Source organism: Perissodus microlepis, chromosome 15 (genome assembly GCF_051167445.1).
Source record: "Perissodus microlepis isolate ML-2025 ecotype Zambia chromosome 15, ASM5116744v1, whole genome shotgun sequence".
In the NCBI taxonomy this organism is placed as follows: domain Eukaryota; kingdom Metazoa; phylum Chordata; class Actinopteri; order Cichliformes; family Cichlidae; genus Perissodus; species Perissodus microlepis.
Genome location: NC_140475.1, coordinates 18,896,588 through 18,909,494, shown reverse-complemented (window position 1 = coordinate 18,909,494; position 12,907 = coordinate 18,896,588). Strand labels below are relative to the sequence as shown.

Below are 12,907 nucleotides of genomic sequence, written 5' to 3'. Positions count from 1 at the left end.
TATTTTACCAATCTACCAAATAATATTAATAGGTTTGTGTCCATTGATGCTTTTTTATTTTCAGGTTTACTTGTTCACAATTCCTATTTTTTTCTTTCCTGTTTTTGCCGCAGGGTCATTTAGCAGTATTTCAGTGGCGTTTGACACTCCTTCAGAACCTGGCAAAGACATACTTTTATTTTGAAGGAGATCCACTGAAATTATTATTACCGGTTTACTTCCTGGTACTAGCATGCTACTCGTAGCTGTGTACAGATGAAAGATGGGAAAAGATGATTTTAGATGTATTGAATGTAACGAAAAAGCAGCGGAACTCCACAGGGATTACAGCAACGGGATCCTGAAGATAACAATATGTGTGCGTTGAAAATTTACACCGTTTGTGCGATGAGGATGCTACTTACCAGATATCATACAGCTTCCTACCTTTTCCTGTTGCAACTAGACACATTTGTAGTGAAATAACTTGTCTGCTAAATGGTTTATGAGTGAAACGGTGACTGCACTGATCTCTGGCCTTTTTTACTGAATAGCAAGTAAACAAGCAAACTTCATGTCTTAGATGTTAATTACAGTGATCACCATCACGCCTTAGTTGGAGCCAGCTTCTAAACATGGACTGCGTGCTTCTTAAAGTAGATCTGGGAGGTGATATAAAGAGAGACATTGTAGCAGGACTTTGACATAAACTCTGCTTGTGTGTTTCTCCAGGAGTCCTGCCAGAAGCCAGTGGACAAGTACATTGAATATGACCCAGTCATCATCCTCATCGATGCCATTTTGTGCAAGACACAGGCTTTCAGGCACATTTTGTTCAACACAAGACTAAATGTAAGCAAATTATGGGTCATTCCATCGCAAAACAATATGGACATTCTGCTTGACCATCTTTGATCTGCATATAAACTTTATGATCTAAAGTTTGGGAAACTTTAGCTTGATATATAAAATATTATTCAGTGGCCTCTCTCACCACTCTTACCACAAACAAACAGATTACAGACACATTAAAATGTCTCAATGTTGGTTAATAATTGAAAAAAAAAATCAAGCATTTTCATTTTACAGGTAAAAAAAAAAACCCTTCACATTGCAAAAAACAAGTAGTGACAATTTCTTTATGGTATATAATTTAATTTCACAATACCTCAGATTTTTCATTGTCAAGACCTGCTGTATCTACCATTTCAAGACTTAGAAGAGTCTAATAAATTATCACTTGCGGTCTTTTGTAGTTTGAAGTTTTTTATTAGTGTTTGTTCAAATGTGGAACTTTAAAGGAAGACTCCAGTTTTTATTTATTTTTTGTTTGTTTTCACATTTTAACTAGTTAATAGTCTGGCTTTTTAGGTATTTGTCCTAAATTACAGATCCTGATTCATTTTGATGGTAAGAGAGACCAGTGACTTGTATCTTTAATAGTCTAATGGATATACATGTTCAAGCATTGCCTTAGATTACAAGGTGGGGAAAAAGGCTTAAAAGTAGGTGAACGGGCCTTTAAAAAAGGAACTGCACACACACATTTAAAAAACATTCTAGGCAAATCAGAGATGGTTGAGCAAAAAAAATAAATTCTTGAAATGTGATAGTTTCAGATGAAATGCGATTTATCTTTATTGCACGAGTGATAAGATTTGTGCTTGGTGTGTCTTGGCTTGCACGTATTCGTTTGTGCAGGTGCTATCATGACTTCTGACCAGCATGCACGTGTTTCTACATGTTAATCTTTACCTCTGCAGATCCACTGGAAGCTGTGTGTGTTTTCCCTGCTGTGTGAAGCCTACCTCAGGTGGTCCATGCTCCATGGCTCCGAGCAGAGCAGTGACCCTGCTGATATAATCAGATACACAAAGGAATGGGAATTCTACGGCATGTTTGGATTGGCTGCTCTTGGTAAGATGATAAGACACAGTTTCTATCAGTGTGTTATCACAGAGCAAAGGAAACATCAATGAAATGGGAGCACGTGAGAGTTAACGGTGTCTGGAAGTTGAGTAAAGTATTAAATTATTACTTAAATTGGATTTGTATTGTCTTAGAAAGGATATTTTTGAGCAACTGCATATATACGAGTACTTGTGAATCTATTCTGGGTCAGCTTGCAACTAAGATTATTCTAATATCAGTTAAAAATCATTATTAAAAATCATTTATTTAGTCAGGAAATAATGAATAAGTCTTCATAATGTCACAGAGCCCGATATGACATCTTTAGATTGCCTATTATTTTCCAAAACTGCAAAGAGAATTATTCTTTGACTTTTATAAGCTTATAAGCACTTAATGTTATATGGAAAACATCCAGACACGACGATACACATCTATGATTACAACCAAAAGCTGTGTGAAATTCATCACTGAGACCAACTTAGTGTCATCAAAATGATTTCATATAAAATTATATTATTTACTGGAAAATATTTTTGTGTCACATGGGTAACCTACTTGTCCCAATTGATTGTGGCTGACCTGAGTACCCAGGTTCCATCTTCTCATACTGACTCCCGTTTCATGTATCTTCAGTATATAAGCTACATGATCTGGCTTATATATGTGTCTCTGTTGGACCTTCAGAGCTGTCAGCGTTCTGTGGCGGAGTGCTGTGTTTCCTTTGGGTGGTGGTCTGCTGCCTGCAGGGTGAGACCATGGAGCTCTGCCTGCTCCTCAGAGCCCTGCTGTTGTCGTGCTACGGCAAAGTCCTCCTCATCCCCGCTGTCATCTGGGAGCACGATTACTCCCCGCTCTGCCTGGGCCTCATCAAACTATTTGTGCTCACCTCAAATTCACAGGCGATCAGAGGTAAGAGATCCGCTGTTGATCAAATAGCTTTGCTTCTGCCCTGTCAGCAGTGTGGTGGAGATGACTGTAACTGAGTTTATGCAGTATATTGCGAAGATCCACTAAAGGTGATAATCCGCACTCCCCGTGCCAAAGTTGAAATCATAAAATGAATGTAGAATTAGTCGCAATCCCCTTTGAGGTTGCGTCAGGAGTGATATCTGGTGTAAAACTGCCAAATCAAACATGTGGAGTTTCTCGCTGCGACGTTTCTTGTGACAAGAGCACAGCCATATGTCATATATATATCTGAAATACTATTTATGCTTTGGCTAGGCTGAATACTTGATGGTCAAACATAATTTCATAAGAAATTAGGGTTAACATTCGATTCAGCTATGAGAAATGATGGAAGAGGTTTGTTTCAAAGCATCAGCAGTTGGCAGCTTACTCCCTGCTGCTGTGATCCTGACCTCAGAGGACCCAGCACTTGAAGATAAACGTATTATATAACACAAAGGTTTAGGTCCATGTTTCTGGTTTTCATGTCATTATTTCTTCAGCATCTGTGAAAACAAAAATCTGCGTGTTTGGCGGCGAGTCTCTGAGCAGTGAACGAAGTATTGAATTCACCTTTCTTACTGGTTAATGTCGCATCACGTCCAGCTTGTGTGGCCGTTTTTCCTTTCTTTACATAACAGGTGCCTTCTCAGCTTCTCACCATTTAAGTTCACACTATTTTGGTTTGCACATTCTCTTTGTTACTCCAGATTACTCCAATAACACAGCAAGCATGTAAAAAGGGTGTGCATTAATAATTTGATCTCCTCTCCAGTGATCCTGAACAGCAGGAGACGTCTGTCGCTGATGGCCGTTTGTGTAGGCCTGCTGTCGGAGACCTGCGTGGCTCAGGCTTGTAAGAAGCTTTCGTGGAGCGTCCAGGACATGTTGACATTTTAATGAGATGGAAGTGTCACCTGCCTCAGGGAGGAATGAGTGACCAACATCATGGACTTTCTACACATGGGATTCAAGAGGGGAAATGTTCAAAGCTGAATTCTTCAAGTTCCTTTCAACTGTTTTGCTTTTGCTGGCTAGTAATGCCAGCCATGTGTCTTGTGTTTATTTAAAGGTATGAAACACATCTCCTCCTGTGTGCTAGAAACCTGACTGACACTGCATGTCAAAAAAAGGCCAGATTTGTGTTGAGTTTATGTGATACAACATGACAGACTGAGAATTTGTGCTCTCCGTAGAGGCAAAGAGACATTTTCATACAGGAGAAATGTTTTCATTTGGTTTTAATATGGATAACCTGGGGTACGTTGTGCAAAAAAAGTCACAGAGGGAGACGAATGTCACTCAGACATCTCCTGATCCAAGCTCCTGTTAAACATGCTCCAGTTCCTGAGCCACTCTTGAGGAATGACACAAACACAGACCCCGAGTTTGTAATTTGACAACAGCTACTTCTCAGTTTGGGCACGCAGCAGTCCTCACATTCCTGAGCTAATTGGTGAACTGTTTGCCAAAATTAACCTAAACACACATATGGGAGTGTACAGGAACAGGGTGACTTTGCAGGTATTTATTGCAGCGTTGCTGATGAGAGAACTGCTCATGTAGTTCCAACTAAGATCCAGTATTTTGTTTTGATGACGTTATTGGGATTTTTGTCATAATTGACTAGTATAGCAAAGATTTTTAATGGTGTTTTTTAAATAACAATATTGAAAATGCCTTTCATGTGTTCAGAGCCTACTATGATGTGAGTGATCTGATCAACACTCCAATGTCCCCAAGTAAGCGAATCTTACACTTTTATGAGGACAGAGCCGGTGAAATTGCATTTTAAAATATGTGTCATTAAATTTAAATGCACAATGTTTGAATCATGTGGCTGTGATGCACAGAATGTGAAATCCTCAAAGATCAAGCTGCAGGAGATCACTGCTGTCACATGTGTGATGTGAAATGATGATAAAAACATGTTGACCAGCTGCAGTTGGAACGCTCCACAAAACCTCCGCCTACTGTCGCTGGAATGTGTCTGGAAATAAACACAGACACATTCCAGACACATTGTGTGTTCTGTTGTTAAATCAATAAAACAAACTCTGAAATGAGACGGAGCACCTGTGAACTGAGTGGACTTTATTCACCACACTTGCCTACAGTGCGTAAACATGGATCTGAACCTGGGAAAAGCAATCAGGCATTCTTTAGAGATACATCTGTGAGTGTGAGATGAATGATGCCGCCTTATCAAAGTCACAGATAATGTGACAGATATTCAATGATGTAAGGTCTAAAGATACAATTACCACAAACAAATAGAATCAGTTTAGTAGCTGCAAAATAGCTTTTCTCTCCTTTTTGTTTTAGTGCTGTTTGTGTTACTTTACTGAAAGCAGAAGAGGAGACACAGAGTCTGAACTCTAAGCTGTATCATAGACTGTAGATAGACGATGGATATAGCCACAGGGTTTTTTGGACTGTGCATTTTAAAGCTTTAACATTTTGGGTACTAGTAAAAAAATTCGAGTTTCATTCACAGTGGATGGAATGTTTGCCACAGCAAGCCATAAAACTTATTCTTCCACTTAAAAAATTCAGCAGCTTTTTGTAACTTGAACTTTTATTGTTTGTCAGTATTAAGGCACAAACCCCTGTGCTGACCTCAAAAGGGGAATTGTTTCTTCTTTTTGTCTTAAAATTCAGTTCAGCGCCTATAAATTAATAATTGTTCATTTCCAGCTATTTCAAAGTACTGAGGACGTATTTTCTCTCTTTGCCTCTCAAACAGTTATTTAGTTCTTGCGCAAAATTCACATGATGAATGCGGAGATTTAAAATGCGTAATTATTCTGGGTTTAAATGCACTGGCCAGGTGGAGTCGTTCTGTGGGCGGTTTGATGTTCTTTCACCGTCTGCGTGGGTACCCTGGCTTTCCCTCACAGTCCACAGACATGCAGTTAGTGGGGTTAGGTTAGCTGATGACTCTAAATTAGGTGTGAATGGTGGTCTGTCTCTCTTTGTTACCCCTGTGACAGAGTGGCGACCCTTCCATGGCTTATCCAACCTTTCGCCAAATGCGACAATCTCCAGCTCAACCGCAACATTAAACCCTTTAACATTTGTCAGGCACACAGAGTTTGCTTCTGTAATAAATCATGTAGAATAAACTTGCAGAGCGAGTTTGCCAGACTGTGCATAGGAAACATCATGCAGATACTTTGTTTTTGTACTACATGTTCTCTAGAGTGTTTGTCATATTGGGGTATAAAAAGACAAAATATGCTGTATTTCACCCAGAGCTTAATGAGATATTTTCACTGTTTGTATACGTGTTGCTTCTGCACGCGGGCGCTTGTTGTTACAAGCCTCTGAATAGTTGGAAAGACAGCACACTGATGTGGAATGTTTTAAGTGTCCTCACCAAGGGTGGATCTGTGTTTTATGAATGCTGCACCCTATGCACTACGTCTGCCATGTAAGACATTCACAATGTGTCACCTGTCAGCCAGATGAACTTAAACACCCTGTAGTCTATACATTGTTTGCATAAAAACAGAAGCTCGGGCCTGCTTCTGCTTTTACCTCATGACCAAGTTTTGATCTCAAATTCTAATCCTTAAAGTCACAAAACACACAACACTGTTCATGTTGTTAAAATGCCACATCCACCTGTTCTGTCTTTAGATTTAAGTTCAATAGGAAGACAAAATCCTAAATAAACACAAACACACCTTTGTCACTGACTTTTGGACAAAATCTTTGTGAACAAACCACTGACTGTGTGATGGTGGAAAGTGCTGGTCTCTTACTGTGGTGTGCAGTGGTTTAATCTGAGTCTTACTAATCAGATTACTGTAACAGTAGTAAGCCTGAAGTCATTTTACCTGCCAGGTACAATATGGAGAAGTAAAACTAATTCTGCACTGAAAGGTATAAACTGAGGCTAAAGCGGATTCCTCCATCCATAAATGAAAAAGGTGGCACATTTAATATCTAAGCTGATCAGTTGGAAACCTCCTTATGTTAGATTATTGTTTTAGGAGGGCTTTGTGCTTCTTTAAATGTGTTTTTTGTTTTTTTGTTTTTGCACAAATGAAACAAAATAAAAGTGAAAGAAAATGCCGTTCAAGGAGTTAGTCAATCTCCATCGATTTCCATGTTAATATGCCTGAAATCACGTTTAGAGCCTGGTACAATATAAAATTTATAAGAAATGAATGGTGCATGATTTTTTTCACATCAATTTCTAGTCTACATAAAATATAAAATATTATATAATATAATATAGGCAAATAATATATGCAGTCCTCCAGACTAAAGAGTAGAGGGACCATCTGGTTTATTATTAACACTCTGCCTCTGTCTTTGATGCTATAGTGGTGCATCAGTGCCTATGGAATTAGTAGCTTGCACATCTGGAAAAGCACCATCAACCCTGACAGGTTTATTACAAGTTTTAGAGTACTATATATTACAATTGTGATCATGTTTTTTTTAAGGGAATGCTATGCATAAGTAGCAAGACAATGCTAATCCACATACTACACGTATTACAGCAGCATGGCTGTAGAAGAGTCTGTGTGCTGAATTTTAGCCTAGGTCTTTCACCAACTGATAACATTTGGCATATCATAAAATGAAAAATATGACCAAGAGGACCCAGGAGTGCTGAGCAGTGAGAATCCTCCATCAGACAAGAATAGGACAATATTCCTCTCCTAAAAAATCCAACAGCTGGTCTTCTCAGTTCCCAAATGTTTACAGACTTTTCAAAAGAAGAGGCTACACAGTGGTAAGCATGGCCCCTGGCCCAACTTTTTGCAGACATGTTGCTACCATCATATTCAAAATGAACTATTGTTCTTAAAATGATACATTTTCTCAGTTTAAACATTTGATATGTTTTCTATGGGATTTATAAATCATTACGTTCTGTTTATTTACATTACTCACAGGCTCCTGACTTTTATTGAATTGAGGTTGTGTGTCGTTTGTGTTAGCTGCTATAGTGCCTGTCACCATTGCTATTTTAGCTAACTGTGTTAGCATATTTGTTACATTGTTAGTACTCAACACAAAGAGCTGAGACAGATATGTGTGTCATTCGTTTGTGTGTATTTGTCCATGAGACAGAGTTTGGGGCTGAAAGACACTGAAGCTCTCTTCCAGAGGAAAATATGCCAAATTCCACGGCAATCTGTCGAATCACTGCAGATCACAAAGTTAGCCTCACAGTGGAAATCACCAAAGCCAGGATAGGATCTAGCTTGAACGTTTGCATGAAATTATAATTGTGGGGAGCAGAACAGTTGGATGAGGTCCACTATGCATATTCAACTGAGGAAATACAACATTACCAGGAAATAGGCTGTGTATTAAACCTGCAGTCATTTGCTTTTTATTGAAAAAGACAGAGCAAGGCCAGAAACACAAACAAGTGTGGTATGCACTGGCCTCACTGGGATCAGTGGACTGAAAAGAGCAACACAAAGGAAAGGAGGAGCGCGCAGGAGCACAGTATAACAAAAACAAACTCTGTGGGCGTCAGTTACGCAAAGAAAAACACATATTACAACACAGAATTACAGAATTAGAAGCAGAAATATACCAACTGGCAACTTTAACTCAAAAACATCACCACTAGTTTTGCAATATTCACTATAAACACAGCTTTCACGATGTTTGTTATGCTGTTTGCCTTGTGCCGATCCCACTGATGTGGCAATCTGCCTCATCCCTCCCTGTAGAGAGAGTGATGCGCACCTTGGATTTGCTCTCTCAGTCCGGATTATGTTAATCTGCTGTAATCTCCTAACAGACGCTCACACAGCCTGCACAAGACCAGAGCACAGAGAGACAACATGAGCTTCGAACGATACAGACTGAGGCCGGTGTATGCAGAGCATGCTCACACAGAGAAAATACACCAGAAAAACAGGACATCAAATAGCACTGTAAAAATAATGAAATGACTCACTAAACTTTCATCATTACTTAATTAACACAAATGTGCAACTACACCATTTACCTGTGGGAGCTGCTACAATGACAACAAAATATGATCATGCAATGGTGGAAGTAAACTGTTTTTTCCCCCTAAATTCATTACTAAAGTAAATGTGGCAGTCCTCAAATACACAGAGAAACATACAAAAATGTTTGATTTCAGTTGTAAAAGTCAATTTGAGTAACATTAAAACCACCTGCCTGGCATTATATGAGCTGGCCCTCACGCCGCACAATAGCTCCGACCTATCACAGTTGAGAGACAGGACCTTTTGAGGTGTCTGACAAGAGGAGGCTGGCAACAGATTCAAGGGGATATGGCATGGAGCCTCTGGATCATGTCTGTTCCACCACAGTCTGCTATTCAGGTCACCTGCATGCAATTGTATTGTTTTTTAGCCCATTGGTTTATATGGATCGATGTATTTAAAGCCCAAAATGTTACAGTTGTTGTTGTGTTTTTTTACCTTTACATTGGGTGGTTAAATAAATAAATAAATAAATAATATCAGAAATGCTGTTCTGTTAGAACTGTGGTCATATTCATGTGTTATGTCTGTTTTTCCAATAAATGGAATTGTTGAGCTTTTCCGCCTTTTATTGGAATCTGTATAAAGGAAATTTTTACCATGTAGGAATTTCCAGCAATTGTAGTCAAAGATATGCACACGATGGCCATGGACACGAAAGGATAAGTGCCAAACAATCTAAACATCTCACAAAGATTTGCTAAATGACAAATGCTTTGTAGACTGAGATTAGATCTGGCAAAATTAATTATAAGACACTTTAAACACAGCATAGTACAAGAAAGAGACAATAAAATGTACTTTTAATAAAATCAAGAAATTCAAAGGTTAAACCATCACCAGCATGTATCAGTAATAAACTGCACTTTCAGTTTGGATAGAATGAATAATACTGTAACTCACTGTATGAAATAACTTGTACTAATGTTAAAATATGATTTCTATTGTATGGGATTATCATTCCTTAATGCACTCAGATGTAAATCATTTTGCTTGTAATGCTGGGTGACTGAGTAAAATGTACTTAAATGCTTAGTTTAGGACAGTGTTGAGAAAAGTAAAGTATTTCTTTTTGTAGAATAAAAATGGAAAACATCGAGGCAAATACAAGAGTCCTCAAATGATCACTTGTTGGTCAAATGCACTGTTTAATTAGTTTATCACTTATTAGTAGCTCCTTTAAATTTCCCCAAGAACATACAAGAACGATCTGGGGAAAAAAATCCTTTTAATATAGCCGATGCTGACAAATATCTTTTACATAAATTATGAAAAGATTTGGCCCCAGTACAGACACCTGGGGGACACCTGGCAAATTTAAAGAAAATGTGCAAAGTACAAAAGTGGTTTGACAGCACAAAAAAAAAAAAAAAAGTAAAGTAAGTAAAAGTAAAATTTGGATATTTGTGAATTGTAAAAGGAATACACCATTCTTGATTCATAAAACATGGACACTGAAGAGTTCGTGAAAATAAGTTTCTTGATGTGATAATAGGCGAAGTCAGAAGTCTCAGATAGAATATATACATAGTGAGGTTTTGAGAAGCATTTCAAAACTGCATAAAATAAAACAGAAATCCAGAAATCACTACTCTACTACAATCTCTACTGCACACTGGTTACACCATATTCAGATGACTGTTTAGAGGTTTGGAGCAATATTTATAAATACTACTAGCATAATTATTTATATTGCAAAAAAGGACCAGAAGGATAATCCATAATAATGGTTACAAAATATCATGGATTATCTATAACACTACTCTTAAAATCCAAAACAATAAAATTCACCAGTGTGGTTCATTTTCACACTGTACAAATTCTGTATAAAACAATAAACTACTTCCTACTTACTTAGTTCCTCACAATATCCAAAACATTTTTTTACAGGGATGGTGGATAATATTTGAGGGGGAAGTTATATTTAAACCATCTCTGTTTTCGTATGTAATAGAAAGTTTTTGATCTCTCTATGTGGAGTGAAGCTGTGAAACAGACTGAGTGATGAACTGAAGCATGACAATTTTTTGAAGTAATGGGGGGAAAAGGCTTTGACCTGTTACTTTTTATGTGTACATCTGTATATATCTGTAAATATATATATCTGGGTTTATAAAATTAAATAAATGCAGGATTTTTGATAGAGCAGGATACAAACAGGAAGTAAAGTGATTACCGAGTGCAGGATAGGGTAGGATTAAATAAGCAAATGCTTGTTTTTACTCCTTTGTGAACACATCAAGTAATTTACTTTGATCATTATTTTCTTTGTGCTTTAATTGTATTATTCTAACATGTTTGAAATAATGTCTTAAAATCTAGAGTCTGCTGTTTAAAAAGTAGCCATCAGATTTGTCAGATCATGTGATTTTTAGATAAACACCACACTGGGCAAATACACAGCAACTGTGATAACAGGCAACGGGAAAAAAATGGTGCACATGCTGTATGAAACCGAGATATTGTTGCATGACCCATTTCTTAAGTCTCTCAGGGAGGTTGGTGAGAATTTACATAGAGACTCTGAGTATGAAAATATAAACAGTGTTATCATCATCAGTAATTCATCCCAACCTCCCAGCAGGAGAAGCTGCTACATCAAAGCCACCACATCCTGCTGCAGTAATGATCAATTACACTGGAACTGCACAGGCATGGCAGCTACTCTAGACCAAAATGCAGATTGGTGCATTTAAATGCAGGTCAGAGTGAGATGCATTGAGAACAAGAAATAAGTAGGGCAGCAGGGAGATGGCAAGGAAGCGCAGTTTGGTGTGAAAGAGCTGTTTCTCCTAGATTATTAGTTGGATTTTTTTTTAAGATTTTGGGTGTAAATAGTGCAAATGTAAATGTTTTATTTTTTTAGCCTGTTTGTGGCATACCTACATGATTACTTGTTAGTTTGCCAGGTTGCCAGTAACACTGATCGAAAGTAAAACGTCTCAACAACTTCAAAACAGATTGAGATAATAATTAAAGACGAAGCAACTTACTTATCCAGTCGTGCCACAAGTGGATTAAAGTTTTTAGGTTAGAGCAGTATTTGGAACACATGTTCGAGGGTACCACAGGATGTTTCCTAGCCTAGGATGATGGTAGTACAAGACCACCAAGCTTGAAATGAATTGCTATCCAGAAAATCTCCTGATGCAGGCTGTATTTAAGCACATTAAATGTTTCACCAGCACAATTTAGGTTTTGAAGCAAAAACAAATATATAAAAATAACAAAGGTATCACTACAAAATTTAATACATACTCTAAATTTTACTGTAAATACAATCTCAACAACTTTACCTGTACTGTGTGCTTAGGGCTTTATGCTGAGTGATAGTGTATTAAAATACTATGCTAGATAAGAGAGATTTAGCATTGCTGTTGTCAGCATGCTGACATTTGCATTACTCAAAGCATCTGCAGCCCCACAGAGCTGCTGGCTACTCTGCTCAAACCAGAATGATCACATTACAGGTGTCTGCCAGCCAGTCTGTCCAAATGAAATGTATAATGTGAAGGTTGGTGCTACCAATTCAGTGAACTATACCAATTATGAAATATGGTCACAATCCTCCTTCTGTTCCTGAGTTATGTGTTTGACCAACAGCCAAAAATCTCATTAGAACATTAAATTTTACATACATGAAAGTATGTAAGTAAGTAGATTAAGAAGGTGAAATATTCAAACCTTTACTTCCAAAATCATTTGTTCCAAATGTACTGAAATTGTCTCTAGTTGCACTCGGGAGTGAGGTCATAATAAAATTTGATGACCAAAATCTAACCAGTTCAGCCCCAAGTCCAAATTAACTTTTGGGCTGGATGTTAAAAAAATATACATAAATCCCTCTAAGTGGGCCTGGCAAATAACTTAAAAATGAGAGAGATTTGACCTTTGATGAACCTGACCTGTTGATTTTTGCGTCCAAGTGAACGTTTATTCCAGATGTAATGAAATGCTCTCCAGATGTTTTTCAGTTATAAGATGAAAATAGAGATCGATAGAAAACACAACCAAGAGCATAATATCTACAGCCACTTGTGTCATGGAACTAAGGACGTGGTTCCTATAAGCTC

At 37.8% G+C, this 12,907-nt stretch overlaps 1 protein-coding gene across 1 annotated transcript; it reads left to right on the top strand.

Moving 5' to 3' along the window:
- Positions 1-200: 200 nt before the first annotated feature.
- On the top strand, positions 201-4,924 carry arv1 (ARV1 fatty acid homeostasis modulator). Its single transcript, XM_084954230.1, has 5 exons — positions 201-358; positions 712-831; positions 1,743-1,896; positions 2,578-2,802; positions 3,617-4,924. Exons 1-5 carry the CDS (start codon positions 263-265, stop codon positions 3,739-3,741), a joined length of 720 nt encoding a protein of 239 aa, XP_084810356.1. The 5' UTR covers positions 201-262; the 3' UTR covers positions 3,742-4,924.
- Positions 4,925-12,907: the final 7,983 nt, after the last annotated feature.